General features: G+C 40.7%; 1 protein-coding gene and 1 non-coding gene across 2 annotated transcripts in view; one reads left to right on the top strand and one right to left on the bottom strand.

The window, feature by feature from the left end:
- The window catches only part of RBM6 (RNA binding motif protein 6), a 101313-nt gene extending 88803 nt beyond the window's left edge, over positions 1-12510 (bottom strand). The window contains exons 1-3 of the mRNA XM_043965280.1: positions 12387-12510; positions 4623-4730; positions 138-1455 (exon numbers count right to left, since the gene is read on the bottom strand). Of these exons, the coding sequence (XP_043821215.1) occupies positions 138-1455; positions 4623-4666 (1362 nt within the window). The 5' untranslated portion in view covers positions 4667-4730; positions 12387-12510. The remainder of the gene's footprint in view (positions 1-137; positions 1456-4622; positions 4731-12386) is intronic.
- LOC122737752 lies at positions 10381-10442 on the top strand. Its single transcript, XR_006354531.1, has one exon. It is a non-coding gene; the product is annotated as a U7 small nuclear RNA (small nuclear RNA).
- Positions 12511-18656: the final 6146 nt, after the last annotated feature.

Here is an 18656-nt window from a genome sequence, read left to right as displayed (position 1 = left end):
ACATAAATGTTTCTAATGGTTCAAACTATATTATGAGAAGCCATTCTCTCAGAACACTAGCCTCCTCTCTTCTGCAGTATAACAATAAGAAAGGAAAAAACAAGGTACTTCACTCCTAATTGCATTCATTCACATACCTGAAGATCTTGCCGGGAATCTTTGACAATTTTTCCCTCTGGAAAAGATTTGTTATGACTATAGTCAAACATCTGGTTCCCTGGAACCCGGTGATCCACATCACGGTACTCCATGTTTCTATAATCAGTATCTTGGCGGCCAAGGAAATCCAGACCCTCTTCTTCTTTAAATACAAGACCAGAATCTGGTCTTTGTTGTTCACCTCCGGAAAGTGGCTGTTTGTTGGCAAAGATTTGAGGTGCTTTATCTTGGTCCTGTAGAGGGCGCTGGTTATTCCGAAAGTCTAAAGGAGACTCATTTTCAAGGCCCAAACCATGAGGGTCTCCTTCTCTTGCTCTTGTCTCTGAATGTTGAAACTCTCCCTTCTGGATACCAAAAGGAGGCCTTTCTGTTCCTGCAAGGTCATGGGTGGACTCTTCTCTTTTGTTCACATTTATGCCAGATCGTTCTCTATCTTGTGTAGAGGGCTGAATGAAATCCAACATATTTGGATCCATGGGGGGCATCTCCCTATCTGTAAATTCCATATGGGGAGCCATCTCTCTGCCCCTAAAATCCTGATCAGTCCTAGATCGATGTCTACCTCTGAAATCTGAAGGTGGTGTATCCCTGTCCCTAAAGTCTAGATCAGCAGTGCCTGAGCCCCTACCCCTAAAGTCCATTTGAGACCCATCCTTTCCCCTAAAGTCTAAATCTGGTATATCCCTATTTCTAAAATCTGGGTGGGATTGATCCCTACCCCTGAAATCCAAATCAGACATATCTCTGCCCCGAAAATCTGAGTGGGACCCATCCCGGCCTCTAAAATCTAAATCATATGTACCCCGGCCCCTGAAATCAGGAGGAGGCCCATCTCTACCCCTAAAGTCAACAGCATGCGCTTCCCTATCTCGATAGTTCATATGGGATGCCTCTCTACCTCGATAATCCATAGAAGTACCATCCCCACCTCTATAATCCATAGGTGGTCCTTCCCTATCTCGAAAATCTCCTGGGTGTATCTCTCTACCCCTGAAATCCAACTGTGGAGAATCTCTGTTCTGGAAATCAGAAGGGAAATCCCCCCCCATGAAATCACGTCCGGGCCCCTCCCCAACTCGATAGTCAGCATGTGGTCCATCTCTAGCTCCATAGCTGAAAGAATGATCCTCTACATTTGCAAAGGGAGGATTGGGAGGCCCCGTATGCCCCTGGAAATCAAAGGGAAGTGAATCTCTGCCAGGAAAGTTGCCAGAGTGTCTTTCTTGAGCATGACTCTTAAGGGGAGGAGGATAATCCCTGTTCCACCCGGGAGCAAACCTTTCTTCTTGGCTCCCACTGTAGAAACAAAGACAGTGTTATTCATATTGTCCAGAGTTTGCAATCTATACACCAGCATATTCTTCTCTAATCACAGCACATTCTTCCGTATACCAAAAAAAAAAAAAATTTTTTTTTTGCAGAGTTCTGAAACAATGTCCTAGATTTGCAGAAAACAGCAATGTTTTGATATTTTAAGACGAAGTGGTGGAGTAAACTTTTATGCTCCCATTTCAGGATACGAGGGAAGTCAACACAACGTTTTCAACATGACTGCTGCAGAAAAAGCTTTCACCCAGGCCTGCAACAGGGAAAATCCGCAATACCAGATAAGCTAGCAATGGTGACATGCTCTATAATTTTCCATTTCCTACAGCCAGGGAAGCTAGAATTCCAAGGCCAACATGATGACTCATATATATTAAAAGCTTTTTATTTAAGGTAGGTTCTGTCAAGTGGTCTACTTCTCATAGCTACACATCAATTCCAAGTGTGCCCTGAATAATCCTTGCCTGAGTTTATTTATTGCCTGAATTATCAATCGGCATTACAGAAGAGTATTAATACCACCGTAAAGCACTCATGTTTAATTCCTTTATACCAAATTCCATTTATATATTTGTTTTGCTGCAATGAAATTTGTTAAAAACAAATATATTGCTAAAAATCATTCCCAATTAGCAGGACTTGAGATGAAACTCAGCTGAACTTAGCTTTTCAAACCTACCCTACTCCTTTTTACCCTACCCTATGATCTGAATGTAGAATTAGGTTTTGGCAAATGAAAAAATAAGGAAAGTTGAAAGGAATTACTATACGGCAGAACACAAGCCTTAAGTTTTCAAGTACGACTCGGCTCTCCTCACCCCACCTACAATGCAAACAAGCCAATAAGTTCTTTAAATCATCTGGTACAAGAGAAAACACTTATTAAAAACTTTTCAAGGCAACACTGTTTCTAAGCCATTCATTAGGACAGAAACAGTTGAGTCATAAAGAACTCTCCTTTGTGATGGTACTATTTAGGACTTTCACTTGCTGTAACCTTAAAATTAGAACAGTAGCCCCAAATGCAACAATTGTTGGGGAAAATGCACTGACTACTAACATCTTCTACTAATATACTGAACTTACATCAGATCTTTAAGGTTTACCATAAGAAAAGCCACTTTAAATTTGGGGGATTGGAACTGTAATTTCATGGGTAGTAAGAGCAGATCAGGACCTGCTCTGCAACCTACTGTCTTACAGAGTTGCCTTGGGGACTGAAAAGTTAAATGATTTGCCCTAGGTCACTGAGCCATGATGTGTTAGAAGCAGGACTTAGAATCAGGTCTTCCTAACAATCCTGAGGCCAGTTCTCTACCTACTACCTTACCCTTCTTCTCATTTGAAGAGAGCTGTCATACTTATTGACTGATATATTAATTACACTGTAACAAAGGAAACATACAGCTCATTTCCTGAAATGTCCTAGGTGTTCTTTCTGGCAAGATTATTTAATAGTAATGTGACTGTGGGCAAGTCATTTAAACCTATATGAGCCTCAATTTCCTCATCTGTTGAATTAAAATTTAAGTCAGTTTAATATGAGGTAAAGGAACAAAATACTAGGCTATGTTTACAAATACAGGGAAAAAGCTGAATACAGCATAAACATACTCAACAGCTCTGAATAGTAACTAATCCACATTGGCCTTGATTAAGCAATTTATTTGGAAATAATTCAACTTGCACAACAATGATCTACAAGTATAGAAATGCCAAAATATAAAACTCCTATTACAAATTTAAAGCAACCTGTCTCTCTGATCTAAAACTGGCTTAACTGAAAGAAAATGGGGAAAAAAAACTTACACCACCTTCATCTTAAAGGTCACTGGATAGAAGGCAAAGCTTCCTGTGAGGTCCATATAACTCTATCTAGTACCTAACATTTACTGAAATCATCTCATTGAGTACTGGGCAGAATATAAGGGTTTTGTGGTTTCTGTTTGAGTTCAAGAATTGGAATTGTAAACTTTTAAAGGGCAGGCACATCTGTTCAGCCTACTCAGGCAAAGAGGTACCTTTAAAAACATTTCTGCTATAATTGCAATTAACTCATTTGAAGATGAGCTTTTCCACCACACTTTATTAAATGATAAACAGGTATTACTATTCCTACAAAAGGATGAACTAAGGCTGAACCATTATATGAATTTTTAAAAATTTTATCCCAATGGGATGTCTAAGTAGTAATACTGTTTCCAGTAATGTTATATTGATAAAGAAAAAAAAGATTTTGAATATCATATTAACTGGGGAGGGGAATCACTTAATTGCCATGATAGTCTCTTTCATTCAATGTGATGTAAGGGAAAGAAGACCACACTTTGAATCAGAAGTCCCAATACTGAAGTGTTATGTCTATAAACAATTCACTTAAATAGAAGCTTGTTTCTTTATGAAATGGGAATGATAATTACATTAGTTACCTTATAATGCTATTTGTTTGTGAGTTATTCTCTTGTTTCTTATTATTTAGTGGTCCCTAAAGCTGGGCTATAATAGAAATGTATTAAGAAAATTTCATCAATAAGTTTTCCCCTCAGATTTTTTAAATTTGCAAAGGGATATAAAAGTACTTTTTAAAAGGACTTTAAGAGAGCATCTAAAAAATTATTTTATGTGAAAAGAGGTATTTTCTGTCTGAAAAAGCACATTAGCAAATAAAAGAGTCCCCAAAATACACAAAGTACATTGGGAAGAAAAAATTATGGGTTTAGGGTTTTTTTTGTTTTGTTTTTTTTTACAACTGTATAATCATTTTAGAAGCAACTAGAAGCCCAAAATGTATTCCCAGCTAAATAGAATAGTCTGGGAGTAGAAAATGACACTTGTGTTCCTCTTCAAAAACAACAAAAACATCTAACTAAATTATAAGAAGTCAAAATTTGGGACTACACTGGTATGGTGAGAAATCTGGCATTGTAAGAATGGACATAAATGTCTAAATAATTCTCTCATTAATCTAACAATCTGATGATAGTATAACAGAAGGTGTAGAAGAGTTAAGTTTAACAGTAAATTTGGCAATGAGAGATCAGATACACAGTAAGCTTGTTACTGAATGTTTTTCAAGTGGCAACCAAAAATATACACATTAAAACTAGAATCTTGAATATAAAATTTACATTACATACCGGAAAGGGCCTGTCCTGTTAGCAGGGCGAGGGTCCCCCCACATTTCTTCTTGTGTTGGGAGGGCCCCAATCAATGGATTTTTTTAAACCAAATGCTGGTAACAGTACCTACACACCAAAAAATAAAAAAATAAAAAAGAATAATTAGCATACTGAAACCAAAAATCTCTGTTTCATTTATTTAAGGTCACTTTAAGAAGAGTCACTGTGAGACCCAACTTTACATATTACTTTATACCACGAAAACAATCTCATTTTTAAAAGTTCATGCAATGATTCAAGTACACTAATTCCCTAATATTTAATAAGAATTTACTTTGAACTTTTCTTAATATTAAAATATTTATTAAACACACACCAAGCAAAATTGCAAAGTAAGCAGTCTTAGAAAAGTACTTCCAAAATCTTAAAAGTGCTATTATCTATATAAATGTCAACTTTCATTATTCCCATTTTTAAGGCGATCAAACTGGGGAAATTCAAGGGAAATAACTACACTAAGGCAATTTATTGTTCTTCGTAGTACCTGCACCAGTTAGTGATTTTATGGCATTTTTCTATACCAATTTCATTTATCAATTGACCAATTTAGTCAATGCAGTTAGACAAATTAAGAAGTACTAAAAATTACCATATCTATAAACAATCAATTGAAGTAAAGTAGACAAATGAGAGCTACCTTCCCTTCCTTCACTTGGATAGAGGAAAGGGGTACTAAAGGAATAGGGAGTGGAGAGAAAAACAACTCTATTTCTTTATCACTTAAAAGGCAGCACAGAACTAGAGAAAAGACTTTCTTCTCACCTAAAAGTAAACAATGAGCCAGGAGACAAACTTTGAAGTACTAGTAAAGTTAAAAGAACCTGGTAATTGATAAGTGCTACATATACATAAGTATACTGGGCCTCTAGGGTTGCTACTAAAAAACCAAGTGAACTTTTAGGGTTTCCTACTTCCTCAATCTCTCCTTTCCCACAAACCTCTAGGACTTTCATTCCTGATTTAGCTGTAATGTGAAGTGTTCAGTGTAGTATTTAATCAGGTCTCTTGGACTACATCTTGTTTTTCCAACAAAGGAAAGCATGGTTATTCCTGAGTTTCCTCAACAACTGAGAGAAACGAAGCATACCTTAGTATAGCCAAGGGCAGCAAACATCGGCAGAACCTAATATGAGTTTCTCATTCGGACAACAATGTTTTGGAAATGGTTCAAAAACCTGTCAAAACTGTACCAGTCAAACCACTTATTGGCATAACAAGCCCATCATTGGGGCAGCTAGGTGGCACAATGGATAAAGCACTGGCCCTGGATTCAGGAGTACCTGAGTTCAAATCTGACCTCAGACACTTGACACTTACTAGCTATGTGACCCTGGGCAAGTCACTTAACCCTCATTGCCTCACAAAACAAAAACAAAACAAAATTAAAAGTCCATCATTTTTTCCAGTCCAAAAAGATAGGCCTTTATTTCAAAAAGCTTGGCATTTTTTTTTTTAGTGAGGCAATGGGGGTTAAGTGATTTGCCCAGGGTCACACAGCCAGTAAGTGTTAAGTGTCTGAGGCCAGATTTGAACTCAGGCCCTCCTGACTCCAGGGCCGGTGCTCTATCCACTGCGCCACCCAGCTGCCCCTTAAAGCTTGGCATCATTAAAAGGACTATGAAATCTCCCAGAGACAAACCAGCCTGCTCTTCTTCCAAAGTCTGAACAAAAGCTATTCCTCATCCTCTTAAATGTATAAATGGAATCTTTTGAGTGACCATTCCTCTCATTAGGAAATGTCAAAATGTTCTTGGCCTTTGTTGCAATCAAGACACTTTCTCTGCCAACAGGTATACCTACAGAACCTTTGATTCCATGGGGAATCCCCCCTTCCATTTTAATTCTGCTAGAACACTGTGTGTGTCCGTGTCCTTGTTTTAGGCATTGTTTGATGTTAATAATCACAATTGTCAGTTATAACCATCACATCTTTTAAGGACCCCTAGATGATTCTAGCCTACACATGGGAGATACTTTATTGGAGAACAGCTTTTATAAAGTAGCATTTTGCCCTACCAAATTGAAAGATGGTTTAGAAAGACAAGAATACAACGGGATCTTGTATTCTCTACGCCTTTCTTTCAATATTTTGTCAATAAAAGGCATTATTTTCTCTCTACATAAGCAGCTGCAAATTAAGGGCTATCATAAACGCTATCATGATGACTGCTACCATGAGCCTCCTCTATACCTACTTTTCCCAACGGCATCCCTCTCCAATGGAACTGCAATGGCATACTTGACCTTTTCCCTCCCTCAGCTGTAGCAACAAATTAATGAACAAGGTACACTGGAAGACCCCTGCAGCAATGGGTAGGCTAGGCTCTGAAGGACTTGTGACCACCATTTTTATGGGAACAAGGTAGTGCCTATTCCTAGGGCTGAGAAGATACATTCCAAACTGGGACTTAGAATATACCTTCTGGTTTAAACAATGGTGAAAACAGTGGAGAGTTCCTAGAGTACTACTAAGACAGAAATATTAGTGGTCAAGTAAGTTTTTATGTACTGGTTAACCACCATAATAAGGTTATTTTTATGAGAAAACATACTCCAAGTTCCAAACTGAGCCACAAGTGAATTTTTAGAATATGACCAATTGTTAAGTTTGGGAGCTGGTATTCCTCCTGTGACAGGGACTAAGATATTCACAGAATACTTAAAAATCATAGAATAACTTCACAAATTTAGAACTGGAAGGGACCTTAGACGCCATCAAGTCTAAATCTCTCATTTTACAAATGAGGAAACTGAGGATGAAAGGTTTAAGTATCTGAGCTGAGATCAGAACTCAGATGTTCCTAATTCCAAGTTCAGTACTTGTGCAATTCCTACATACAGAACTAAATCAGACTGAGCAAAGGACACAATGCTTGAAGGCTGAATGCACTCCAGTAATGTAAAAAATATCACAAATAAGAAAAATAAAGTTTTCACCAGAAACAAAGAAAATATAGATTTATGGGCTAATTTCAAGTTCTCAAATAGAAAACTGAAGCAATTCACTATGACAATTAAAGTTGAATCAAATGTTTAAAGACCATGCTCCCTTTATAAAGGCATTCTGCTACACCATTATTTTTCTATGAATGCAAGTCAAGTATTCCTTGATTATTCTTCACTGATTGTATTTTTAAAGCATAAATATACTTTAACTTTCAACACGTATTTTCATAAACAATCCTTTATGTCTTTGTTTTCTTTTTTTTTGTTTCATTTTGTTTTTTGCAGAATCCTTTATGTCTTTAAAATCTAAGATTAATTTTTAGCAGAAGCCTTAATTAACAAAGAAAAGTGAAACTGTTTATAAGGTAACTAAAATGATATTTTTATTTGGCTCATCTTCCAAAAAGTCTAATATGCCAGAGTTAGGATGATTTCATAAATACACAAATGTTAGAGAAGGGGAAACTTCTTTTGTTCATATTAAACATTTCCCTCAGGACCAAAGACACCTGTTTGTACCACACAAAGTTACAAAGAACCCTAGCATCTTACAATGTGGTACCCTTGAGAGGAAGCATGGCAGAGTAGATATGGCACTGGAGTCTCTGGAAAACCTGGGTTCAAATCCCACCATAGATAATTACTTTGTGTGACCCTGGACAAATCAGTTCATCTCCTTTTCTTTATCTGTGAAATTAAGGGGTTGACCTTGGCCTCTGGCTCCAAGCCTTTGATCATCTAAACAATAATACAAGCTGTCTGACCCTGGCTGGTCATTTAACCTCTCTCCAGCTGAGTCTCCTCTGTAAAATGGCATCAATAAACCTCTAAAACACAACTCTTTAAGATTACTGTAAGAATGGAATGACACTTTGAACAACTTAAAGAACACACTAACAGGAAGTGCTTCCAAGATTCTGTCACAGGCTCTTTCTCTTCACTCTCCAATTGGTTTAAATATCATCTCTATAAGGCAGGTAGGTGGCACAGTAGATAAAGCACTGGCCCTGGATTCAGGACAACCTGAGTTCAAATTCTGCCTCAGACACTTGACACTAGCTGTGTGACCCTGGGCAAGTCACTTAACTCTCATTGTCCTGCAAAAAAAATATCATCTCTATGAAGATGACATGCATATCTACATAGCCAGTCCCAGTTTCTTCCCTGAGCTTCAGTCCCAGATCACCAACTGAATGCTCATTAGAAGTTTCAAACTCGATGTCCCATAGATATCTCAAACTCAAAATGTCCAAAACTGACCTCATCTTTCCTCCCTTCTTCCAAACTTCCCTATTTCTGTCAAAGGCATCACAATTCTTCTACTCTCCCTGGTTCCATTACTGCCCCTCACCCCACAAATACAATCAGTTGCCAAATTTTAACATTTCTACCTCTACAACATCTCTCACATCTGGCCTCTTCTTCTCACCACTCACAAAGCTACCATATAAGTTTCAGCACTTATCACCTCTTGCCTAACAACAGCTTTATAATAGGTCCCCTGCTTCGAATCTCTCGCTCCAGTCCATTCTACACATCACTGCAAAAAGTGACTCACCTTGAATGCAGACCTAAAAATATTACTCCCCTACTCAAACTCCAATGGCTACCTATTGCCACTAGGCTCAAATATAATTTTTGTTTAGTTTTTAAAGTCCTTTACAACCTGATTCTATATGTCCAGCTTCATTGAACAATAATCTCCTTCACTCTCTTCCTTATATAAAACATTCCCACCTCCCATCTTCAAGCCTTTGCTGTCTGTACACCATGCTTAGAATGCACTCCTTTCTCACTTCAGTCTCAGACCCTCTTCCTTCAAGAAGAAACTTCTATACATAACTTTTCTTGATCCCTCCCAACTGCTAGGACCCCTCTTCCCAAGTTATCTTGAATTTAATTACCAGATATAATGTATTATTTGTGTATTTGTGCATATGGGTATAGATATATCTATTTATACATATACCCACATATGCATTCTTACATTACTGTTCATCCTTCATTTTTAAAGAGGACCAATGACATCACAGGGTCAGTGTCCTGACCTTCATGTGAACTGGATTTAAGTGAGGCAGTTGTACAAAGTTGTCAGCCTTACACTCTCTTCCAGAGTCATCAAAGTCCAGTGGCAGAACAAAAGTCAAGATGACTGATGATATACACACCCATATATGTACTTCTTGTCTCTCACATGAGAACTTAAGGTCCTTTTAAGTAGAGATTGTTTCATTCTTTGCATTTGTATTCCCAGAGCCTAGCACGTTGCCTGGCATACAGCAAGTACTCAATAAATGCTTGCCTGATCAATCAAGTTATTACTATTTTACAGTTTAAGAGAAATATTTATTGCATATCAACTTGTGTTTCTTGATACTGAAAGACAAGGAACTGAAATGTAATCTGAAGCATAAAATCACCATAAAACTTATACTTCCATACAAACTGTAAAATATCCACTGCATTCTACCATAAAATGAACTTACTTATGGTCTTTATATTTTCAGAGGTTTTCAAAGGAATTTTATTCTCCATTTACAAATTAAGAAACTAAGGGCTAAAAAAACCTAATAAACTTGCTAAACTTTTCTGGGACACTTTTCTTACCTATAATATAAGGTAATGGGACTAAAATGATCTCAAGTCTCTTCTAGTTCTAAACTCTTAAGATTTTAAGTTTACTCAGCAAAGGGGGGGGGCAGTTAGAACTAAGGCTCACTGAGAGCAAGTGACTCTCTTCCATTCTACTCCTTAGCAAAAGTCACCCCATTAGTGTTGCAGCTCTTTTAGAATTTGTCTAGTAGGTTTTCCAGTGTCTACCAGGAAGCCCTTGCTAGGAAAAAAAAAAAAGTCACCCCATTCTTCTGATCCCTCTTGTCCCTAGACATATTCTTCTTTAACCTCTAAATCCTCCATCTGCTCACCAACTGCAGTACACCATTCTAAGATCCTACAGATACAAAAAAAGACTGGGAGAAATTAACAATCAGAACACTACATCAATTACAACGGATTTTCATTCTGTGTGTCAGATACCCACTTGAGGCTGAACCCAAACAGTCCTCTACTTGGATCACTAAGCCACAATACCTAACCCTTTAGCTCTAATCACCTTGTTTTGATGGTTATAGACTCAAATATTCCAAATTAGCATCATTTCACAACAGGAAGAAAATAATAAATTCAAGCACAACAAAGTTCAAAAGTGAACCCATAATATCATGTATTTTTTTTAAAAATCTCCTGCTCTCATTAGGTGGGCCCTAGAACGATAGATCTGACACATTCTCTAAGATATTCAATATAATCCAAAAAGAGTACAAGAGTTAGGTACTTTTCATTTAGAACAGAAGCCACTGCCCCTCTCTGGGTATCAGTTTTTCCATCTGGAGGTTTGGACTAGATGATCCCTAAAGTCCCTTCCAGTCTAACTTATGGGCTTACTAGGCTATGTGCCTTTGCCTTTCTTTTTCTGGAAAGTGGTGTTTACTTACAGAACAAGGAATCAAAATACAAACTTAACTGAAGAGATGCTTACGCCTCTAACTATGATTAGTACAAAATTTCATTAAAACTCTTCCCCGGGGGCAGCTAGGTGGCACAATGGATAGAGCACCGGCCCTGGAGTCAGGAGGACCTGAGTTCAAATCAGACCTCAGACACTTAACACTTACTAGCTGTGCGACCCTGGGCAAGTCACTTAACCCCAATTGCCTCACTAAAAAACAAAAAACAAAAAAAACCTCTTCCCCAAATGGTAGAGGGAGGGAGGGAGGGAGGGAGGGAGGGAGGGAGGGAGGGAGGAAGGAAGGAAGGAAGGAAGGAAGGAAGGAAGGAAGGAAGGAAGGAAGGAAGGAAGGAAGGAAGGAAGGAAGGAAGGAAGGAAGGAAAGGGAACTGCCAAAATCATCCCTAAGGTCCCGTGGAGTTTTAACATTCTGTGAAAAAATGAGACTTCTCATTTTTAGCCAGATCGAGGCAGGGAAAGCCACCCAAGGACCTGGCTTCCCTTCCTAGTTCACAGAAAGGAGAGCCTGGAGTGAGCGTGCTGGGCGAAAGGCAATTTAGCAGCCCGAGAGCAATGCTAACTGAAGGAAATTATCTCCTGGGCGCTAAAATCTTTCCTGCATCCTAAGAAATCGAAAAACAGAGAGATGCATCTAACGCAGGACCCTTAACTCCCCCGGGAAGGAGGGTAGCCCCAGGAACCGGGAACATTCTCCATCCTGAGCCTTTAGAGGAGTTTGAAATTCCCCACCAGTCACCCCCTCCCTCCCCCAAAACCCACCACCAAATCCCGCGGGTCATCCTTAACAGGGACGCGCCCCAGGCGGGAGCAGTCGGTGGTCGGGGACCCCGGGGGCCCTGTCCCTGGATTCTCTGACTCGAGTGGCCGGAGACCGCAGCGACGCCACTCCCCACTTTCCCCACTGCGGGGTCCCGCCGCGGCCCGCGCCCGGGGCCAGTCTAGGCCAGTAACCTCGCCTCCTCGTGCGGCTGGATCCCCCGAGGCCGGCGGCGGCGACGACGACGTCGCCCCCACCACCAGGCCGGCGACAGCCCCCAAAAAGGGGCGGGCCAGGCCGCTGCTCCGGCGGCCTCGTCCAACTCCTGTTCCCGAGCGAGCCGAGATTGCGAGTTCGCGCGGGCCTCTCCAGGCCCGCCGGGCAGGCCCGGACCTCTCCCCGCAACACGACCTTTGGAGGCCGGAGACCCAGACGGCACAAGGCCGGGCGTTCCACCACCAGTCCCAGCTCCGCTCGTCAGGGACCCTTACCTGAGACAGCGACAGCTACACCGTCGCCGCCTCCTCAGTCGCCGCCGTCACCGACCCAGCGCTAAGGAGACCGGAACTTCCTCCCAACCCCCTCCGCTGCCGCCCCGCCAGGCCTCCACAAAGGCGCCCCCTCCGACGCCAAAGCCCACTGGGAACTGTAGTCGACCTCGGAGGCCCACGGACTACGACTCCCAGCGTGCATCACGCAAGGAAGTGGCTCTCCGCCGGTCAGAGAGGCGGGGCGGCGAGGGAGGTGAGGAAAGGCGCCGAGATTAGATGGAACCCAGAGACATCCAATGAGAAGGATGCTGCGTCTGCGGTTCCCAAAATGGCATTCAATTCACGACTGCCGTTGTCGCGAGGCTTACTGGGAGTAGTAGTTTGACAAAGCTTGCTGCCCAGAGGGCCTTCTTCAATTTAAAAACCTTTTTCCCCTGCCCAAAGGGGAGCCCTAGAGAGCAGTATAGCTTTCTAGATATTCCCATGCGCCAGAATAGGATCACTGAGAGTAATAGGATTTAGCATCGGTTCCCCTTTTGCTGGCCTCAGTTTATCTCCTGGGCCTTTAATACATTTATACGCTTAAAACAAAGGCTCCTCTTCTGAGAGAAGTTCAGCTCAATTCGGTTCAATCCAATAAATATGTATTAAGTACCACCACCACTACTCCCAGATACAAAGGTTAGGGGAGCACATAATGGACAAGCATTTGTTCAGGAGGAGCACAAAGTGCTAAAGAAACAAGGAAAACTTGAAAGCAGGCCCCGCCCTCAAGGAGTTTACATTCTAATGACACCACATGCCCACTGAGCATCCCCTCAGCTCCCTCAAATATCCTAACTCTGCAACTCTGACAACTGGGGGGGAGTGGGATGGAGGGGATGATCACCGTAAAGTCTGGATTAACCCTGTGGGAGGTTATTTTTTTTAAGTAATAAACATTTTTATTTATAGTTTTGAGTTACAATTTTTACCCTTCCTTCCCTTCCTCCCTTCCCCCCTCCCTGAGGCAGCAAGCAATCAGATATGGGTTATACATGTATGATTGTGTAAAACATTACCATCTTAGTCATTTTGTACAAGAAAACCTGATTTAAAGGAAAAAAATGAAAGTAAAAAATAGCATGCTTCAGTCTGTTCCATCAATATCAGTTCTTTCTTTGGAGGTAGATAGTATGTTTCATCAATAGTCCTTTGGGATTGTCTTAGATCATTGTATTGTTGAGAATAGTCAAATCATTCACAGTTCTTTGTCAAACAATATTGCTGTCTCTGTGCACAATGTTCTCTTGGTTCTGCTCACTTCCCTATACATCAGTTCACACAAGTCTTTCCAGGCCTTTCTGAAATCATCCTGCTTGTCATTTCTTATAGAACAATAATATTCCATCACCATCATATACCACAACTTGTTTGTCCATTCCCCAATTGATGGGCATTCCTTTGATTTCCAATTCTTAGCCACCACAAAAAGAACTGCTAGAAATATTTTTGTACAAATAGGTCTTTTTCTCTTTTAGGGGATGTCTTTGGGATATAAACTTAGCAGTGGTATTACTGGATCAAAGAGTATGCACAGTTCTATAGCCCTTTGGGCATAGTTCCAAAATACTTTCCAGAATGGTTAGATCTTTTCACAACTGGGAAGCTATTTCTTTTTTCTTTTTTTTACACTTAGGTTTTTGGGGTTTTTTTTTGTTTTTTGCAGGGCAATGGGGGTTAAGTGACTTGCCCAGGGTCACACAGCTAGTAAGTGTCAAGTGTCTGAGGTCGGATTTGAACTCAGGTACTCCTGAATCCAGGGCCGGTGCTTTATCCACTGCGCCACCTAGCTGCCCCTGGGAAGCTATTTCTAACACTGTCCCTTATGAGGGGCCATCACTCAACAGTAGTTTGCTCGAAGGTGAGCTAGGCTCAATTGCCAAAGGATCACACCCCTCTTTCTTGGCTCTTCTATTCACACAGAGATCCTCCTCCTGATACTGAGCCATCTGTCAGGCATTCACAGTCAGTCTAAGTAGAAAAAATTGGTGGGAGATTTTGTAAAGAGAAAAAGCCATTCAGAGCATCAGTAGGAGTACATGTGGATCAAAAGTATAATTTTCATGATCAAAGGATGAGTAATAGCTCATCCAAGACCAGGGAGAATGACAGGGGGGGTGTAAGGCTGGGTCATGGGGGAATGGGCTGGGCAATAATAGCACTCATGGCTCTTTTTTTGGTGGTTTTCATTTTGTTTCAATCTTCTAACTTTAAACATGGCCCACCATCTCCTGCTCTCTCCTTCTCTACCAATTCTCATTCTGCTCACCTTATCTCTTTGCTTTACCCCTAAAGGTGATGGTTGGCAGAAATTCCTCCAACCCCTGAGTTCATCCGTGGTTGACGAGGAAACTCAGTGGCACAGTGTGTCCTTCTGCCCTCTCCCCCTCCCTCTTCTTCTCCTTTCCTTTGCATTGGATGGACCCCACTTATTTTTCTGCAGGGATGTATCCATTCACTAAGGGGTTGCACTCCATCCTGCCACCTATTTGTAGGAGGCAATGCCTTGGGGTTCCAGGCCCAAGTTCTCAACTTAGATAGTCACGTTGGTGCCTCCTTTCCCTAAGCCACAAATTTACTTCCACTGCTGGCACATTCTCTGAAGGAAGTTCCAGACTTTCAGCCATGCTCTCTTGTGTCAGCAAACCTGCTCATTTCATATGAGAGATCACCTTCACCCTATTATTAAGAATCACTGTGGAAAAAAAAAAGAAAGAAAAAAGAAAAGAAAATACGGGGGCAGCTAGGTGGCGCAGTGGATAGAGCACCGGCCCTGGAGTCAGGAGTATCTGAGTTCAAATCCGACCTCAGACACTTAACACTTACTAGCTGTGTGACCCTGGGCAAGTCACTTAACCCCAATTGCCTCACTAAAAAAAAAAAAAGAATCACTGTGGTTTGTCACCCATGGGGACCATGGGAAAGGGTACTTGTATTTGCATTGGCTGTCCTTAAGCCAGTAACATGTGCTGAACTCACAATCCAACTCTAAGGAGGCTTCCAGACTCATGTTTATCAGCACATACACGAGCAGATTGCTGTCCACCCAGAACTAGGCCCTGGGTACAAAGTCTCAACATTTTTTTCAATGATAGCCTATTTCAGGGCCAAGAAATATAACTTGGAATAATGACTCTCTCTGCCAGTAAATCCCCTACTGTAAAATGCAGGCAGCATTTAGTGGCCATAGCTGTATTTATAGAAAATGGTCCCCGGGGGCAGCTAGGTGGCGCAGTGGATAAAGCACCGGCCCTGGAGTCAGGAGGACCTGAGTTCAAATCTGGCCTCAGATACTTGACACTTACTAGCTGTGTGACCCTGGGCAAGTCACTTAACCCCCATTGCCCCGCAAAAAAAACAAACAAAAAAAAAAGAAAAAAAAAGAAAATGGTCCCCAAGGCATCTACTCTTGAGGCTGCTAAGTGGTGCAGTGGATAGAGTGAGGGGCCTGAAGTCAAGAAGAATTGAGTTCAAATCCAACATCAAATACTAGCTGTTTGACCCTCAAAAAGTCTTAACTTCTGTTTGCCTAAGTTTCTTCAGCTGGAAAAAATGAGGATGATAATACCACCCCCCAAGATTGTTGTGAGGATCAAATGAGATAATAATTGTAAAGCACTTATTGCAGTGCAGTGCCCAGCACATAGTAGGTACTATGTAATTGTTATCCATCATCATCATCATTTTTATTATTGTCTTTGGCATGTGATACAAATAGCTTGCTTTGATCAGAAAGTCATCTTAGCACCCCCTTTGGGTCTACTCTTCCAAGGAGACATTAATAGCTAAGAGTCTCCAGAGGATGGCTAACTACTACTTATTGTGAGAGTTCTAGGATGACTCTGAGGTGCTGAGATTTCTAGTGCTGTCACTCATGAATCCCCACCAGTATGCTTCTCATTAATGATTTTCTAGCCAGATTTAATGAGCTTTTGGAAAAAGTCATTTACTAAAATAGCATGAAAGAATGGTTGGTATAACCCCCCCCCCTCAAAGTTTAGGGCACATTTTCCCACAAGTGCATTCACAGTACAGGGGAAGAACGAGCTTAAATTTTATGTGTTCGTCGTAGTGCATACCTACATGGAGAGAAAATGTGTGGCCAAAGGACAAACTCACAACTCATGGCTGCTGGAAGTCCTTTCCTGCATGCAGCTTTCTCCTCTCCCCACCTCAATCCCATTGATAAAAGGAAAAACAAAACCTTTGTAAGAAATATGCATAGTCAGAGCAAGATAAATTCTCACATTGACCATATAAAATGCATGTCTCATTTTGCATCTTGAATCCATCACCTCTTGGTAAGGAAGTAGGTAATAGTCTTTATTATTAATCTTCTGGAATCATTTTTGGTCAATACACTAGTCAAAGTTCTTAAATATTTCAAAGTTCTTTGTCTTCACAGTGTCGTCATTATTGTAAAAAATTGTCCTGGTTCTGCCATTTTACTCTGCCTCAGTTCATTCAAGTCTTCCCAGGTTTCTCTGAAGTCATCCCTTTCATCATTTCTTATGGTGCAATGATGTTTTATTACATTCATATAACAGAATTTGTTCAATTGTTACTTGATATGCATCCCCTTAGTTTCTAGTTTTTTGGACACCAAAAAAGAGCGCGCGCGTGTGTGTGTGTATACAAATATGCATATAGATTATATATATGCTATATATGTAGAATATATGTGTATACATTATATAGATATATAATTTTTTTACATATGGATCATTTTCTTCTTTCTTTAATTACTTTGGTCATATGAGCCTAGAAGGGGTATTGCTGTGTCAGAGGACAGGCACAGTTTTGTAACTCAGGGGAATGGTTCCAAAATGTTTTTTGGATTAGGTGTTCATAGCTCTAACAACAATGCTTCAATGCACTTATATTCCAAAGTTCTTCCAACATTTGTCATTTTACTTTTTTGTCAACTTTGCTCATCTTAAAGGTGTGGGGTAGAACTTATAGCTGATTTAATTTGCATTTCTCTTGCTGTTGTTAGTCCTTCATTCTGGAAGAGGACAGGTGACATCATCAGGGTGATATAACTTTCCAGTGAATTGGATTGAAGTGAGACAAAGCTGTGCAGAGTCATCAGCCTCACTCTCTCCTCCAGAGCCATCTGAGTCCAGTGGCAAAACATGTCAGGACAATTGACAATGGCCCAGGATGCAGTGGGAAGCCTTAGCCTTTTTAAGGTCTTTCCCAGGTCTCAGTTTGTTTGAGACAATACCCATTCAATGATTAAGGGCTAGGTAAGAAATGAGATAAAAGATGGCCTAGTTTGCCATCACAAAAGAATCAGTCTGGAAGAAGACAGTCAAGGTTTCTCATCAGAACAGAAACAATTGTTATTTACACTCACTCTGAGCCATCAAAACCCAAATAATAAGTGAGGCTTGGGCTAGGGTCTATTATTGGCCAATTGATGAAAGCCAGAGTGATTTGGGTTGAAAGGCATAATCAAATTAGCTCCATTTGAATCACAAGGGGGTTTATCAAAGTCTAATTTACCAGAGCTGTTTTTTCAAGAAATCATAAACGAAAACTGCATGAGACAGAGTTAATAATCCCAGCTTTTTGAAAAAAAAAAAACGATAAGATTTGGGGATGGGGTAGAGAATCTAACCCCCAAATGCCAAGATATCTTGTGAAGTATAAGCAATCAAAAATTATATTCCTTTGGACAGAGCATCCACATGTAAGATTTAGACTCTCCACATGGATAGAGGGACAGAAGGAGGAAGGAAAGAAAGAGAAGAGGCAAGAGGATGAGAGGGAGGAGAAGGAAATAGTAGCATTGCCCAAATCAAACTGGCCAATTGGGTTCCTGGGGGGGGAGGGAAGGGGGCAGTTACTCCTCCGCACAGATTGTTGTTCATCCTTCATTCTCAAAGAAGACTAATAACATCATGACTTGTGAGTGAATTGGATTTAAGTGAGGCAGAGCTATGTGAAGTCACCAGCCTCATTCTGTCCTCCAGAATCATCAGAATCCCTGCATTTCTCTAATTTGTGATTGGGAGAATTTTTTTCATATGGCTGTTGACAGCTTGATTCACTTCCATTAAGAACTGCCTATTTGGGGCGGCTAGATGGCACAGTGGATAGAGCACCAGCCCTGGATTCAGGAGGACCTGAGTTCAAATCCGACCTCAGACACTTAACACTTACTAGCTCTGTGACCCTGGGAAAGTCACTTAACCCCAATTGCCTTAAAAAAAAAAAAAGAAT

Source organism: Dromiciops gliroides, chromosome 1 (genome assembly GCF_019393635.1).
Source record: "Dromiciops gliroides isolate mDroGli1 chromosome 1, mDroGli1.pri, whole genome shotgun sequence".
Taxonomy (NCBI): Eukaryota; Metazoa; Chordata; class Mammalia; order Microbiotheria; family Microbiotheriidae; genus Dromiciops; species Dromiciops gliroides.
Note: the sequence above shows the minus strand (reverse complement) of the source record. Positions and strands in the feature narration are given on the sequence as shown.